The following is a 15137-nucleotide window of genomic DNA, read 5'->3' as shown; positions in this document are numbered from 1 at the left end:
AAAGATTCGTTCTTAGTATTGTAAACCACGATTTCATCTTAACTTTACCGAAAGAAATTCGACCACTATTTTGCAATACGTTTCAGTGTTATCAAATTTTGACCACGCTTGCCTAATCCAACTCGATCTTCTTACAATCTATTATGTATATACAGAAGTCTCTTTCGATTAAAGAACCAGTTTGACAGTCATAGAAGAAAATGAAATTGCATGACTTATCTTCGCAAATATTGGATAGACGATTATGCAAGTGGCCCTTTCATGAAGCGAAAACTGGCGGAGTGAAGTAGACCAAGGGTAAATCAATCTCGATCCCAGGTTTTTTCCCATGAAATTTGGAAGCGAGGAAAACTCCCTGGGAAGGAGCCGGAAGTGTAAACTGTCTTTATCAACCTGAACAATGTTTTTCTTTTCAGATATGAAGTTCTGTATCATAAATCTTGTGATGAAGTCTGTCCCTCTGCAATGCCAGTGAACGTTAGCAATGCTGGCCTTTCACGACGTTATATTATCCGGGATTTGTCGCCTTATACCATGTACAGCTTCAAGATACGGGTTTATAACACCTTAACTTTCGGTTTGTCAGGTGAACAGCTCGTGGTGACTAAAGCAACAAGTAAGGAGATTTTGTTATAGATGTTTTATTTTAAAAAAAATCAAAGAATTGTATAATATATTGCTCATCCAAGCTCCAATCTATTGCCTATTGATGCCCCGATTTTGTGCTCTATACACACCTCTCTCCCCTCCCGCAAAAAAAGAAAACACTGAGGTCTCATAGCATTAGTAAAGGTCCCAGAGAACTCGCTCCTCCATGTTGCTGACCAGTTGAATAGGTGACTATTAGCACTGGATTGGTGTGAAACCTGACTGATTAACATAAACACTGGCTTTGAACAGTGGCACTCGCACTCAGTCTCCACTCGTTCTCCGATCTAAACGTCCCTTTACGATCACCATAACCTTTAATTTCCAGGAGTGGTCAACTTCTAATTTCTCCTTAAAACATAAACAAATTGTCAAGAAACCATGTAAGGAGAATCAAGAAAATCGTCAACCATGGGACATTGTCTTGATGTACTGCCAAATTCTCACTACTAACATTGAACAAACTGCTTGGAGGTTGGAAAGGAGAGTTGATATTTTGATCGAACATGGAACCAACATACACGCGTTTCTCCTGTGCCACTGACCCATTACTATTTAAGAAATAGAAAACATGTACCTTGTTTCTATCGAGTTATAGAGACACGAGTGGAAGTTTGGGAGAACGAGAAATGCTGTGAAAACACGAGCCGTAGGCGAGTGTTTCCACAGCTTTTTCGAGTTCTCCCAAAACTTTCACAAGTGTTTCTATTACACAATTAGATTATGAGCTCGAGATTTCTATCGCGTGATAGAACACAATAGAACGCAAGCAGATTTATGCTAAAACTTAATAGAAACACGGAGAACATGTTTTCTATTTCTTTTAGAAAACACAGCGACGAAAAAAAGAGAAACAACTTGTTTACTTTGATCATCAAGATGTAAATTCTCTTTGCTAGCGCCATCATTATGTCAACAGCTCGTGCTAGTTCTGTGCTTCTATCGAGTTTTAGTATAAATCTACTAGCTTTCTATCACGAATGCCGTTCTCTGATTGGCTACACTACTCTCTGTGATAGATAGTGGGTAGCGTAGCAGTGTGCCCTTGTTAACAAAGTGAAGGCCGCTTCTTGGCGTTTTCGAAGTGTCTGAGGAGGATTTCGATAAAGTTTTGAACGACTAGTAGATTTATACTAAACAATTAGATTATTCGCTCTCGATTTCTATGCGTGATAGTCGATAGAAATCTCGAGCTCATAATCTAATTAAATAGAAACACGATTTTTAACCAATCAGCGCGCGTATTTTCTTAAGGCTGTTTTCTAAACAGAGTTAGATTATTAAACTTGATATTGAGGATTATCTCGCCACATGCCTAGACCGAGTCTTGGTTTGTTTCAGATCCCGAAATAACAGGACAGAAACCACAAGTGAAAGTGACAGGGCTTCGCGTGGCTGTGGACTGGAGCAAGTGCTTTAAATTAAACGGTCCACTGGACAGTTACGTACTGTTAGAAAATGGATTACTTATTTACGAAGGACTACAAAACAAGCGGGACCTGGGGACTAGGAACTTAGGAAGTGAGAGCAGTTGGAGTAAGCCCCATTAGATCTCTCCTTGCAGTTTCTACTTACTGACTATTCAAAGTCGATTGTTTGTATGCAAAGTTGTCTTTGCCCTTAAGATTTTCGTTCCACTGAAGCCCTTGTGTTTATTTTGCAGACTACACTTACAAAGCTCAAGCCACTACATTAGTCGACGGCCGAAAAGTCACTGTTACAGCACCATTGAGTGATTCAGTAAGATTAAGTGAGTGCTCTCTGGTTTTATTTTCTCGCTCATGCAGTATAATTTTGAGTTCACCTAAGTATTGCCTGTCGACCTATTTGAGAGGCTTTAAAGTGTTAAGGGCCTTGATGAATGACAAGGTAGTCTAGCGGGCTAACACTTTAGTTACCGGGGGGTACCCCGGGAGGCTCTGCTCGAAAGGGGTACCTTTTTCGGCCTTCAGGTATACAAAAGGGTAGGGATTTCACAAAGTGGAGGTATATGAAAAAGTAGGCAAATCTCTCATGTAGTTACTTAAAAGGGCCTTTAATTAAAACGTTCCGAACAGACGCAACTTGTGGCTGTATCCTTCAGTTTATTAAGCACTACATGATTAACTTCATTTCAAGGGTTTAGAAAAGGGATGCAATGTTTTTAAGTAGGTATGCAAAAGGGGTAGCTTTTCTGTCAAAATGGTATTCAAAAGGGAAAGGGGCTGGACTTCGGAACGGTGCCTCCCCGTACAAAACTTTGTAGAGTACCCCCTCGGGCTCAAGTTACCGCTTCTCATCACTCAACTCCGAGGGAACTGGCGCTGGACAGTAGATCCATATATCTCACTTAGGTCATGTGACCAAGTATATTTTATACACAATTAACACTTCACAACTATTCTCAGTTGAAGGTATCCCACCAGGAACTCCAGCTCCCCGAACAGCCTCTGCGGAGTGGTACCGGAGCGTGTGGTTCATAGCTGTCATGGCGTTAATAGCCATCATCATCTTGTTCGTGTTTTTGGCCTGTTGTCTCTACAGGTCTAGTGGAAGTAGGACAGTGTATGTACGTGATAGGGAACCTTTGCCTCCTCGCACTAAAATCCGGTCCAGACCTCCATCCATGTCGAGTCTCTACACGTCCAGTGACAGAAAGAACGGAAGCATGATTGTAAGTCCTGGTTTGTGTTTCACTTGGGGGGTGGGGTCATCGACGTAAACATACGTCTTTCTTTTGCACGCTAAATTCGACCTTCAAACGCGAGAAAAAACAGAAACAACAACTCACTGATGGCGTAGCTGTACAGACAACTCCTATTGGTTGTTAATTGCGCGCGAAAATTTAATTGAAAATTGAGTAACAAGCAATCACAGAGATGCAGATCTCTGTTGAGTACGTCATCACTATGGAATTTTTTCGGGTCCAGTCTCAAACTTCTCTCGATCGTGGAAAGAGCATGCGTAGAGAGACGTCTGTTTACTCAAGCCAAACCTTCTGTTGATAATTTACAAAAAATACGAGTAATACGCTCTGTTATTTTGGGAAATATAGTTGGCTAGTTGCAGGCTAACAAACTAACTTTGTGTAACATTGTTCACTAGGATATGCATTCGATGCAGAATCCTTATCACAGCAGTACCACAGCTTTGTATGACAGCACGGAGCGACTGCACAAGGCAGCTGATCAGTATGGTTTCTATAATGGTAGTCTTCACAAGGCTCCACTGGATGACACTCAAGATTGGGATGGTTTCATGAAGAGCCACAGTAACAGAGATTCAGGATTGGTAGGTTTCTTCTCGTACCCAGACCAGTACTCGTAGTTTCAATGTTCTCCAGTTTTATTATTGCCATCTCTGTGTTATTCATCAGTCTAAGTTGACTTTTAGTTTGACGCTTTATTCGTTTAAAAGAAGTTGTGGACTGTTACGTCCCATTTAAACAAGGGAATTGACAGTCCAAGGAATACGAATCCTCTGACGATTCCTTACGATGAAAATTTTGAGTCATTTCTCTGGCTTCCAAAAAATAAAAATGATTCAAGTATGCGGTTTGTCGACCGTTCTGGTTTCAGCTAAATTCCGATGAGGAATTTCCTTTAGTCGTGGCAGCTCAAAAAAAAACAAAAGTGGCCCGCAGTAGATCGTTGCGTGAGGAACTTTTTTGTAAAGATGTTAGCAGTGGAAGTAACTCCTCTCTAGTATTTTTTTCCCTGTGAGTTAGGGGAGTTCCGTCACAGTAGTTTGAGTTATTTTGGCCATGCACAAAATTTCCTTTAAATGGATGGAAACCTGAAATTAATGCCTTATACATGAAATTTCCGTGACACGTTTATTTCGCGATTTTGAGGTGCGCATATTTCGCGACACTTAAATTTCGCGATTTTGCGAAAAATTTGTATTTCGAATCACTTTAACTTCGCCTTTTTGAGTAACACAAAATTTATTTTTCTGGCAGTGTTACCTCAACATGTCCTTGAATTTAGTAATCCGACGTTATCAACGTTACAATAACGTCAAAATTAACAAAAACACGACGGCGGAATATATGTCAACAGTAACATAATGTAAGTCACTTAATTTTTGCATCATGTTATGTTCGCGACACTTATTGCTCGCGTCACTTCAATTTTGCGATTTTTTTCAAATCGCGAAATTCGCGAAATTAACGTGTCGCGAAAATTTTCTGTAATAAGGCAGTTCACTAATATAGAAAACACCAAAGAGATAATAATAAACCATAAAGGAACAAGGATGGTTAAGGATGGAGAAGATTGAAACAGATTACAAACGAGGAACTTGAAAACATTTAGGTTAAACTTTTCGAGATGCGTAAACTGTGACGTAGCTCTTATAAATTTATTCATTATTCAAGTGTTGGTGTAGTTTAATCTGATCGCTTTTCTATTTTTGTTTTCTTTAAAGTATGATGACGAGAGCCCAGACAGTGAACAGAGTACGCCGTATCATAGCTTTAAGAGGGAGCAGCCCTTCAAGGACACACATCTTTAGTCCATCAAATTGCAAAAATATGTAACCTTTTAAATGACATATTGTATGAATATTATTGATGAATAATGTTTGAAGTGTAGGTACTATATTTTGCTTTGTCACAACCAAGGAGTGTTATTTTGTATTTTACATTTGCTGACGACCAATAATTGTAAGTAGCTTTCTTTAGTATCTAGACAATTACAGAGAAAAGTTGACTTTTTTAAAAAGCAAATAGTTTTCTGCTAAATTTGTGTAATTTACTTGAAGCATTGTAGGTACTTCTTTACTATGTAATACTTGCGATTTCCTTGTTTTTGAAACCGCATTTTTTTAATAGCCACAGTGCTCTGGCAGCACTTTTAGCGTTTAATGGTCTTTGATCACTGCTGCGTTCAATAAAATTCCACTGCACGTGAAGACCGTGCATAGCTAACAATTATTTTCCCTCGTGTCCACATAAAGAGAAGAGCCTTCGACAAATCAACTTCTTGTTTTGTATTTATTGGTCTTCTTGGTCCTGATAGGATTCTCGACAAATTCTAAGAATATAATTCGTGTCCTGGGGGCATTTCAGCTATGGTGTTTTTAAGGCTCTGCCTTTGTTCTCAATGGGCCACCACTCACAATGAACGTGATTTGATTTTGCTTGAGTGACCGTACGCCCATGACGGTTGAGGACAAATATCGTTTAGCTTTGACTTTTTTTCAAATTGCGATTTTGCTGTAAATGTGTAAACTATTGTAAACATAGGCACGCAAGGCGTGCAAGAGTTATTTTTTTCTGTGAAGTTTTGGAGATAGAAACATTTATGGTACAGTAATGATTTGGTTAATTTGACAAGTTTTTTTGGTTGCGATGTTACATCGGTCATGGTAAGATAGCTAAATAGTAAGCCATAAAATGTTTGACTGAACAAACTACAGTAATCTGACACGTTTCCAGATTAATGTAGATACCATCTTATTTTCTAACAGGCAATTTGATTCGCTCTTTGATACAACCCGCACTGTGATTGGTGTGACACGCGCACATGCATAGCTCCCTCGCTCACCGATCACATAACCCTTCCAAACCCCAAGAGAAATTTTTGCTCAAAAATACTCAAGTTAATTTAGAGACTTTTTCGCATTTTATACAAGTCGTAAGTTTACCTTTTTACACAGCACAACACAACACAACTTCACCGAAACTAGAAAGAAAGAGAAAAAAAACCTCTGACACGTTGAAAGTCTGATTTAATTAAATGCACTTTAACTTGGTGCCACGCAGTCTTCAAAGAACATTTGAACAGTTTTCATACTTTTTACCTTTAAAAATATCGGACTGAAATGAATGTCATCAAATAAAACTATTAAACTGCTACTGCAGAGACGTAAAAACCGTCCAGAAACGAAACCTTCTTTTTTGTTTAATATCCTGGAAACAATAGCCGATAACTTGTCGCTCTAATTGAATTTACTCCCATATAAAAAACAAAAGTGTTAAGTTACCATTTGTTACTAAAGATAGCAAACATCTCGTGGGAAAGAGTGGTGACGATTCGTCAGCTCTAATTGAATTTACTCCCTTGTGAAAAACAAGAGTGTCAAATTACACTTTGTAACTAAAAAACAAAAATGTCTCGTTATATTTGCATGCAACAAGAACAAAGCAATTGCTACCCGCACTTAATATTGTAAACGTGAGAACTGTTTCAAATCTAAAGTCTCGTCCCCTCTAAAACATGTCCTAAGAACTAGACGCGACGATTCGTGACCTCTAATTGAATTTATTCCTTGTGAAAAACAAAAGTATCAAATTACCTTTGTAACTAAAAATAAAAATATCTCGTTGCATTTGCATACTACTAACTCACGAACTGTTCCAAACCTCAAGGCTCATCTCGTTCATTTAACTAAAATCCTCGGCCTAACCAACAGAAAATGTCGAAGTAAACCCAGTATATGAATACTTCCTCCTCTTTTATGGAAGAATAAATATGGCCGTTCTGAACTCTATCGGGATCAAATCTTCACGCATACCATTTACCTTTACAACAAGAAATTTGATTGGCTGTTTATAGTAGATCCAATCTGATTGGTGTGACATACATACATCTCTCACTCACTCACTCACTCACTCACTCACTCACTCACTCACTCACCCATTGACCCGTCCATAACATACCCGACGCGCCGACTAAGAGGTATTTTTTTTTACAAAAAAATAACTCAAAAATGGCTACAACAACTGGATTGTTCATATTAAATTACGTTTCTGACAAAACAACCTTTTGTCTTTTTGTTTGCTACTGTCTGATTGTTCCTTAATTAAGGTACATTGTACGATAACATTGCCACTGACATAATTCTAATTTCTTTCGGCCCCAGCAAAATCTCACCTAGTTCTTTCCTTTTACGGACACCTTCATCTTGTTTATGCGACTGTTTAGATTAATTAACGAAATTGCCACATGAACCGATTCTGAGGACCTTAATTGCCACATGAATCCACTCTGAGATGACCGTTTGAAATTGAAGGGCTTCCATTCCGACTTGAAATTGTTATCTTGGGTTAACAAGGATTTCTTCACTGAAGTTTAACAATTAGGTTATTGTAAGGAATTCTGATTTCAGCCAGTGCTACACTGTAAAGACCCAACAAGGTCTACAAGACTTCGGAGAAAGTAAAACTTGTTTCAAAGTTGAAGTCACCAACGTAAATAAAAACGCCAAGAAACGAATTAACGGCCTTGTTATTTGAAGCCAAAGTAATCTGGATTGTGGTGTAAGCTACATCTGTCTGATCGTGAGCTCATCTTATAGTCTTCCAGTAAACGATTAGAGTAAACCGAATTAGCAAGCCTCATGAAACAAGGCATGCATGAATTCAGTTACGTTGATGAGCGCAGTTAATCCTAATAGTTTGACTCAAAGAAAAAAGTTAAATGCTGCGTTGCTACCCTAAACTATAAACACAATTTTATTTAACGGCAGTTAGAAGGAGAAAGGCATTTGCTGAGTACACTTGGAGGAACACCTCTCAATCGACACGAACGATTACATACCGCAAAGATGAAAGTGTTCATAGCAAGCTTGCGATTTTTCAAAGGTTCGCATTCTAACCCTTCCCTCGACTGAATTGAGTAACAGCACTGATTACCTGTTCAGGGACTTCGTCAAGTCATAGTTAATAGAGAGGACTGGTTATGAATCCCGGCAAACATCAAAGGAACAAACAAAGATGCCAATATTTATGTTGGAAGGTCCACGACGGTGCACAATCTTTTGTTTTGCGTTCATACACTATGCATGAATTACATAACCAAAACGTTTCTGTTGGTTAGTTCCTCAGTACGGAGTAAACAACTATTGTGTTTGTGCACGGTCAAGGCAAAAAAACCGAACAAAAACATACAACAAAGAACTTTGTCGGGTTTCATAATGGTCAAGTTCTTAAATCATTGTCTGCAGTAATGGCGTTGTATAATTTCTTCTCAGGGGGCTATATGTCAAGCGTACCTTTAAACAATAGTGCAAACAATAATGGCACCTGTTTGTCTTCAGTGAATTCTCTCCACTCATCCAAGCAAAATTGCTTTGGAGCTTTGAGAAAATACAATATTGTACAGAGGAGCTCAGTTTTGCAGTGTCCGGTAAGGTAAACTAAACTTCCATTGGTTCACACGACCATGCCAACAGGAAAGTTCAAGTGTATATTTTTATTGCTCAAGAACGAAAGTCACCTCACCCAACTGTAAATGAATAACAAACAATACTAAAGAAAAGGTACCGCACAGCAAGCGCTTTGCTCATCGACTCGAATAAATGCACTAATCAGAGAGTGACATAGTTGTATATTCATGGCGTATTCTAGGCTGAGGCAACCGTAGAAATTTGACTTCGCAGTTTGCTCGATTATTCTAGTGCTTTTAAACTACATGAAGAAGCCTTTGTAATCGGTTTGTTCGGCCCAGACAATATATCTGATTGAAACTGCAGAGAGCAGTAATCAGACGTTTTCTAGGCTAATTAAAAGTCATCACAAAGGAAAACAAAGTTAGCCAGCCAGGGTTCTTCGAACAAGCAAACTGGTGGATATAATTTAAACTGAAAATCTGATAAAATCTGAAGATCTGAAAATCGCCTGTCCCTTGATGGACACAAACGCCCATACCCTATTATCAACAAGCAACACCTTTGTGCCTTATATCTTTGTGCGTTATAATTGCTCAACATATCATCAGGCTCATAACAAAGACCAATGTGATACCCATTCATTGAAAAAAGTACAATGGTTGGCATTTGAAACGATAATACAATAAAGCTTTTATGAACTGGTACCACGACAATCAAGAACTATTTGTACATATTTCCGAAGTATTGGCCTGCATAACTTGGCAAACCGTTTTGAATAGTGATGTCAATGTAAAATTCTAGTAATTTGTAGAACATCAGTACACAGTGATTTATGCAAACTAAGATCAGTTGTCTTTTACTTTCCTATTGTTTCTTTCATTGCCTCTGTCTGAGGGATTTGTCCCTTCATTCGACCTAGACATCTACTCAGTGGTATGTACAAGTTTATACAGTGCTGCAGAACAAATCTGTTTTTCCCGCTGCCAAGGTAAGACTTAGTTCATCGTGTCATAGAAATTGCCTTACTACTGTTTTCGAACCGATTATAAGGGTGTCTGAGAATAAACCATTGTGAGTTCTTTCTGTATAAATTTTCTTAATACTCGATTAATTGTTGAACCAAATGCTCAACTTATTTCCCTGAAGGTGGTCGATCCAACATGCAAATAAAACATTAGTAAGGATTAAAAAAAACTGCTCAAGATCGATTAAATGGTGGCAAGTATATGTCGCCTGATAAGAGTAGTTTCGACGGCTTGGATTTAGCAAGCATTTTTATGTAATTGTGTGAAAGCACAGACTGATTTCGGTTTATAAGTGACATTCATTGCATGTACAATATCACCTCATATTCTTAAATTCAGTGTTCAAGTCATTTTAATTCTTTAAAACCAGCAAAAAGTGTCCCTTTTAATTTTGAAGAGGGTTTAGTCCGTCTAGATTAAGTTTCACCACTTTGTCGTAAATATACCTAGCTTTCGATTGAATCAGAAAAGTAATTTAAAATTCTCATTTCCCTTACTGACCCATCAAAATTTCCATAATTTTGTTTGACATACGATTGAGCGTATTGCCTTAGGGAGTGGAGGTTGTTTGGGAAATCATCCTTAAACGCTAATTTAATTTTGCGGTTGCAGTTCTTTGGCCCGAAGTCGGAGAGAATTATCATGATTGCAGCTGCGACAAACGTTCCTTCTCCTGCAAGCTTACCCCGGGAGTAATATGTTCATCCAGGTATGTCTCAACATGTTCACTTCCAAATGGCTTCGAATCGCGTCCAAGCCACAGGCAACGCAATCCACAAAAATGATACTTCCAACTATGAGAATGGGCCACCAGAGGCAATTCCCAAAGTTATTTACCTACATTTCAATCACGCTTTGGATAGATCTGAGAAAAAAGTCAAGCGTTTAGACCATCGTTACCCAACACGACTTGAAGAAAGTGAATATCCTAAGCAGCCCCCAGCACAGACCAAAGAAGGTTATTTCAATAAACAACATGCAAGAATAGACACTGCTTCTGCTGAGACAAATTTACACAATTAACCAACTGACGGCCGACCCAACAGCATAAAAAAGATTTCCAGATTTGAAAATGTGCCTAAATGTCTTGCTTGTTTACCAATAAATGAATGCCCTGATATTGATGCTAGAAGATCTTTGACGCACTTTGAAAGGACTCAAAGATCCTATGCACGAGTACATCAAAATGGGCATCCTGTTGCTAGCGAAAACGAATACTTGTCTCAGAAGAGTGTGGCATATTTTAAACCAAGAGGCTATCAAACAGCCAGGGTAATCCCATTCATCTGGCACTCAGCGGAATTCAGTCCAACGCCAACCAATTGGAACCGAAGTATCCAATGGAGATCGAGAACTTGAGACTTCCACACACACTTGGAAGACCGAAGCATCACCCACATCCTAAGTGGCGAAATCCTGGTCCAGTTCCGTTTCCAGATCATATCCGTTTTTATTCAGAAGAAAGTACTAATTTATTGAGAGAAAATCGAGAGCCAGACGTAAATTTGGTCAAGCGCAAACCATTCAATGTGGTAGTTTCAAATGCCATCCAGCCAACTTCACCGTTGTCAAATTCAGTAATGCCTTCCGTGCAACATTCCTCTGCTGAGAGCGATTATTATAGTGCAAGACAGATAACGGCAGATTTGTCTTCGGCTTCCACATCCAGGGCAGTCCATGCGTCCACATCTCCCAGTGGTATTCCCTCAGCCATACCAGCAGCGTCCCCTTATTATCCACAAGATATCAATCGATTGTCAAGAGGAGAGAATGAAAAAGACCCAACCTCGACCAAATGTCATATGTGCCGTGAGTCAGGAAAACAGGCTACTGCTGCCTTGCCAGATCACATAATGAATGCAGTGCCCACAGATGTTCAGTTAGTATCTCACCCTCCAGCACGCCAGTTGCCAATTTATACGCCAGAAGAGGCTAGCGAGAATCGCTCTCAAAAAGCCCGCTTTCCAGTCCATATTGTACACGTTCCTCCTAATGCAAGCCGTCTTAACGCTCCAAGGCCTTGTTACGCAGCCAATCTAAGTGGTCAGTCGTGTTACCGCACTTGGGACGTACGTCAGCCAGTTTCAACCAGTGCAAGTCAATCACTCAAGACTAATAGAAAAGTGCAATACACAGCTGGCTATGCCCTAAGTCAGTCCAGTGCTTCAGAAGGTCTTATCAAGGTACCTTTTCAATATTCTTGCCAATCTACCTTTGAAGGGTTTTGTCGCCCCCCGGGAAAAGAGACTAGTGCTCCAAACCATCGCATTGACTCGATGAACTGTATACAACAAGAAACACCGCCCTTTTCTAAATCAAATGCCATGATAGTAGCTCTACCACGTCACCCAGATTATGTAGCGCCGGCAGTCTGTCAACCAGTAAGCGCCCATGGTCTCGTGACCTCTAATCTGAGATATAGATCGATGAATGGCCATGTCCCTGCAGAACCCAATAATACTTCTCGCAGTGCAAACGCTGCGTTTCAAGAGCAACGGAAAAGCCGAGGTGGTCCTTATTCGAGAGTTAACTCATGTAGCGCCCCTAAACAGCAACCACATGATGAAAACAGTGCTGATGACTTCAAATATGGCGGTCCTTCAAGCTGGAGTAACGTTTCACGGTATGCATCAGGTAACATTACTAGGGGCTACCCAGCAATCCTAACGCGCGATCAAAGAGTATGCGACAGTTTGACAACAACGAAAGAACCTCACTTTTACACCTCAGTGGACTCAAAGCCACAAGGTCACAGGAAGAAAGAAGACTGTAAGTTCTCCGAAGCAGCAACGAGATGCCGAGAAATGTTGCAACCTCGCGAAGATAGGATGCCTGGTATTGACCGAGAGCAACGGACCAAAAAACTGGAGAAGTTCACCAAATTTGTTGTCGGCATAGAAACAAGAATACATTGGGATAAAATCAGGGACAACAACGAAAACTCGAACAGGAGTAAGGAGCATAACATGCAGATTGTGAGCGTTTCCAGTACGCACAGTCAACGTGATGATCCAACAGAGATGCATGCCAATTTCTCTCAAAGTGAATCTGATGACGTTTTCTGTATGATGCGCCTGGAGAGAGTGTACTACTCCATCAGTGCCGAACCCTCCCTTCATGTCCAGAGTTCTATCATTTCCCGGGAACAAGCTTCCGAACCTAGTGAGTTTGGTGTTGATGCTCACAAAGGGCTTACTAATCTCCGTGGTGATAGGTAAAGAAAAAAAAAGGTTAAGTCTGCATACGAGCCAAGTGGCCCATCAGGCCGGAGCTTATCCCGGTTTCTGTAGCATGAAGCGACTAGGAGTATTTCTACTCCCCCCTGGATGGGATGCTAGTCCATCGCGGGGTTACTTCCAGCATTAAGTTCGCCGGTACCCATTTATACCTTTGGGTGGAGAGAGGCACTGTGAGAGTAAAGTGTCTTGCCCAAGAACACAACGCAATGTCCCCGGCCTGGGCTCGAACCCGGACCGCTCGATCCGGAAACGAGCGCACTAACCATGAGGCCACCGCGCCTCCCTTCCGTGGTGATAGACAGCGGATAATTGTCAACGATGAATGCTGTTTCAAACAACCCAGTTATGTCGCTTCGAGAAACAAAACCAGTGAAAGTGTGAAAGTACCTAATAATAAGAGGAAAGCAAATATCAGCAGTACTAAAGGAGATGAAGTTTGCAATGCAAAGCGAAAGAAGATTGAGAAAAACAAGTCAAAAGTTTCATTAAAAGGGACAGTTACTCAAGCCTTACAAAACGTTACGAAAAGTGTAGAAATTCTTCCCACGAAACTGAGACCTGACCTTTCAACTAGAAAGTGACAGTCAGACATTTTTGGAAGATCTGAAAAAGACATCCGTGGAGGCAGACGCTCGTATCATGCGTGAGAGAATCCACAAGCGGTGTTCGAGGAAGGCGCGGGTCAACAGTTAATAAATTTCCCCTCTCAAGAAATAACTGATCCAGAGCCGGACTTGAACCTTAGCTGTAACATAAAAGAACTGATGAACTTTAGCAGAAGACAAAGGCCTAACTTGTAATAACAATGTCAGCTCAATAGACCCACAAAAGCTAAAGTAAGCAGCATTACGAAAGGTCAGAAATCCACGGCGATTATAAACTCCTAAGCTAGTTAGCATTATTTACTCACCTATCCAGAATCACGCATTTCTAAGATCTCTGTACGTAAGGGGCTAAGACAGAAACTGCAAAATATTTACTATATTTATCGAAGTTTGCTTCATTTCCTTTTCAGTGTAAGAGTACACTTGAAGTTTCATTTCCTTCGGATCCATTTAACCTGGAAGAAAGTGACGTTGATGTTCTGGCCTCAGAGGATAGGTCAAAATTTTTAGAAACCAGAGAGTGCAAGGGACCGCATACGATAAACGCTGCAAACGTAGGATCTACAAGAGATCTGATCAGCCAAAAAAATGTATTAAGACAAACAATAGACTGCAAGGCTGATACTACGTGAAAAACGTTTCGAGACAGCAACATGACAAGAACCGATAAAGTAGGATCAGTGGACATCAGTGAACAGTGGACAGCTGCAAAACTTTACGCTGGTTGATGCAACTGTACCTGGCTGAATCTAGTGTATAAAACGTAAAGATAATTTAGGGAGGGTCTTTTTTAACTTGAAACTGCTGCTGTACCGTGACAAAACACACTGACAATACGTACGGAGGTATTAGACACAGTACTAGAGTCTGTGAGTCCCAAGACTATACAGTACAGAGTGTTTCTTATGCATATGACATAGAAACAATAAACCACGTTTGTCCATCTTTTATACTCTGAAAAAAAAAGCTTTTGAGGAAAATCAATATTGAATTGTCCGGTAGACGGCGTTATTCGTTTCTTGGACAACTGGGTCGATAGACGGTCTAGCTTACATTTGACAAAAAAATGGGTGAAAATGAATGAGAATGAGACATCAGAATCTCAACTCACAAAAAAAGCCCAAAATAACTGACTTCTTGTAACCATTATTAGTTGCCTTGTTTAAATTCGCTCTCTCCTAAAACTTGTCCGTTTTATCTTACTTTTTAAATCTTATTTCACTGTAGTTGTAATTTGTTTGTTCCATGTTTGTAGGTTTATTGTCTATTATTTTTTAACATTTTCTCCGCCCCTTTCTCACCTGCACCGAAAGTTAGCTAATTTTTTAAATATGGGGGCCAACTAGGAAACCGAATGGTTTACTTGATCCCCATACAATATTGCAAACATAAAAAGCTCTAATTTTACCTATAAAAGTAAATTGTGAGATTTATTGTCTTGGGTTACAGTATTTGCCCAGAAGTGAGAAGTGGACTGCATTTTTCTCGCTTAACTACAAGATCATCGTGTCGACAGTTCAGTGCAT

At 39.9% G+C, this 15137-nt stretch overlaps 1 protein-coding gene, 1 long non-coding RNA gene and 1 pseudogene across 3 annotated transcripts in view; all 3 read left to right on the top strand.

The window, feature by feature from the left end:
- LOC110042513 (usherin-like) overlaps positions 1 to 5560 on the top strand; it is a 38004-nt gene extending 32444 nt beyond the window's left edge. Inside the window, exons 32-37 of one of the 2 annotated variants that reach the window (XM_089290859.1) lie at positions 417 to 616; positions 1990 to 2169; positions 2312 to 2398; positions 3036 to 3301; positions 3733 to 3918; positions 5056 to 5560. In XM_089290859.1, the coding sequence (XP_089146985.1) occupies positions 417 to 616; positions 1990 to 2169; positions 2312 to 2398; positions 3036 to 3301; positions 3733 to 3918; positions 5056 to 5142 (1006 nt within the window). In that variant the 3' untranslated portion in view covers positions 5143 to 5560. Of the gene's footprint in view, positions 1 to 416; positions 617 to 1989; positions 2185 to 2311; positions 2399 to 3035; positions 3302 to 3732; positions 3919 to 5055 lie in introns of both variants that reach the window. The other variant, XM_089290858.1, reaches the window with a different exon arrangement.
- Positions 5561 to 10329: 4769 nt separating this feature from the next.
- Positions 10330 to 15045, top strand: LOC149109987 (uncharacterized). The gene is made up of 2 exons (XR_016207805.1): positions 10330 to 10476; positions 14022 to 15045. It is a non-coding gene; the product is annotated as an uncharacterized LOC149109987 (long non-coding RNA).
- LOC149109988 (uncharacterized) lies at positions 10470 to 15045 on the top strand (annotated as a pseudogene).
- Positions 15046 to 15137: the final 92 nt, after the last annotated feature.

Source organism: Orbicella faveolata, unplaced genomic scaffold (genome assembly GCF_042242905.1).
Source record: "Orbicella faveolata isolate gen_17 unplaced genomic scaffold, um_ofav_v1 contig_24, whole genome shotgun sequence".
NCBI classification, from domain to species: domain Eukaryota; kingdom Metazoa; phylum Cnidaria; class Anthozoa; order Scleractinia; family Merulinidae; genus Orbicella; species Orbicella faveolata.
This window is presented reverse-complemented; position numbering and strand designations above follow the sequence as displayed.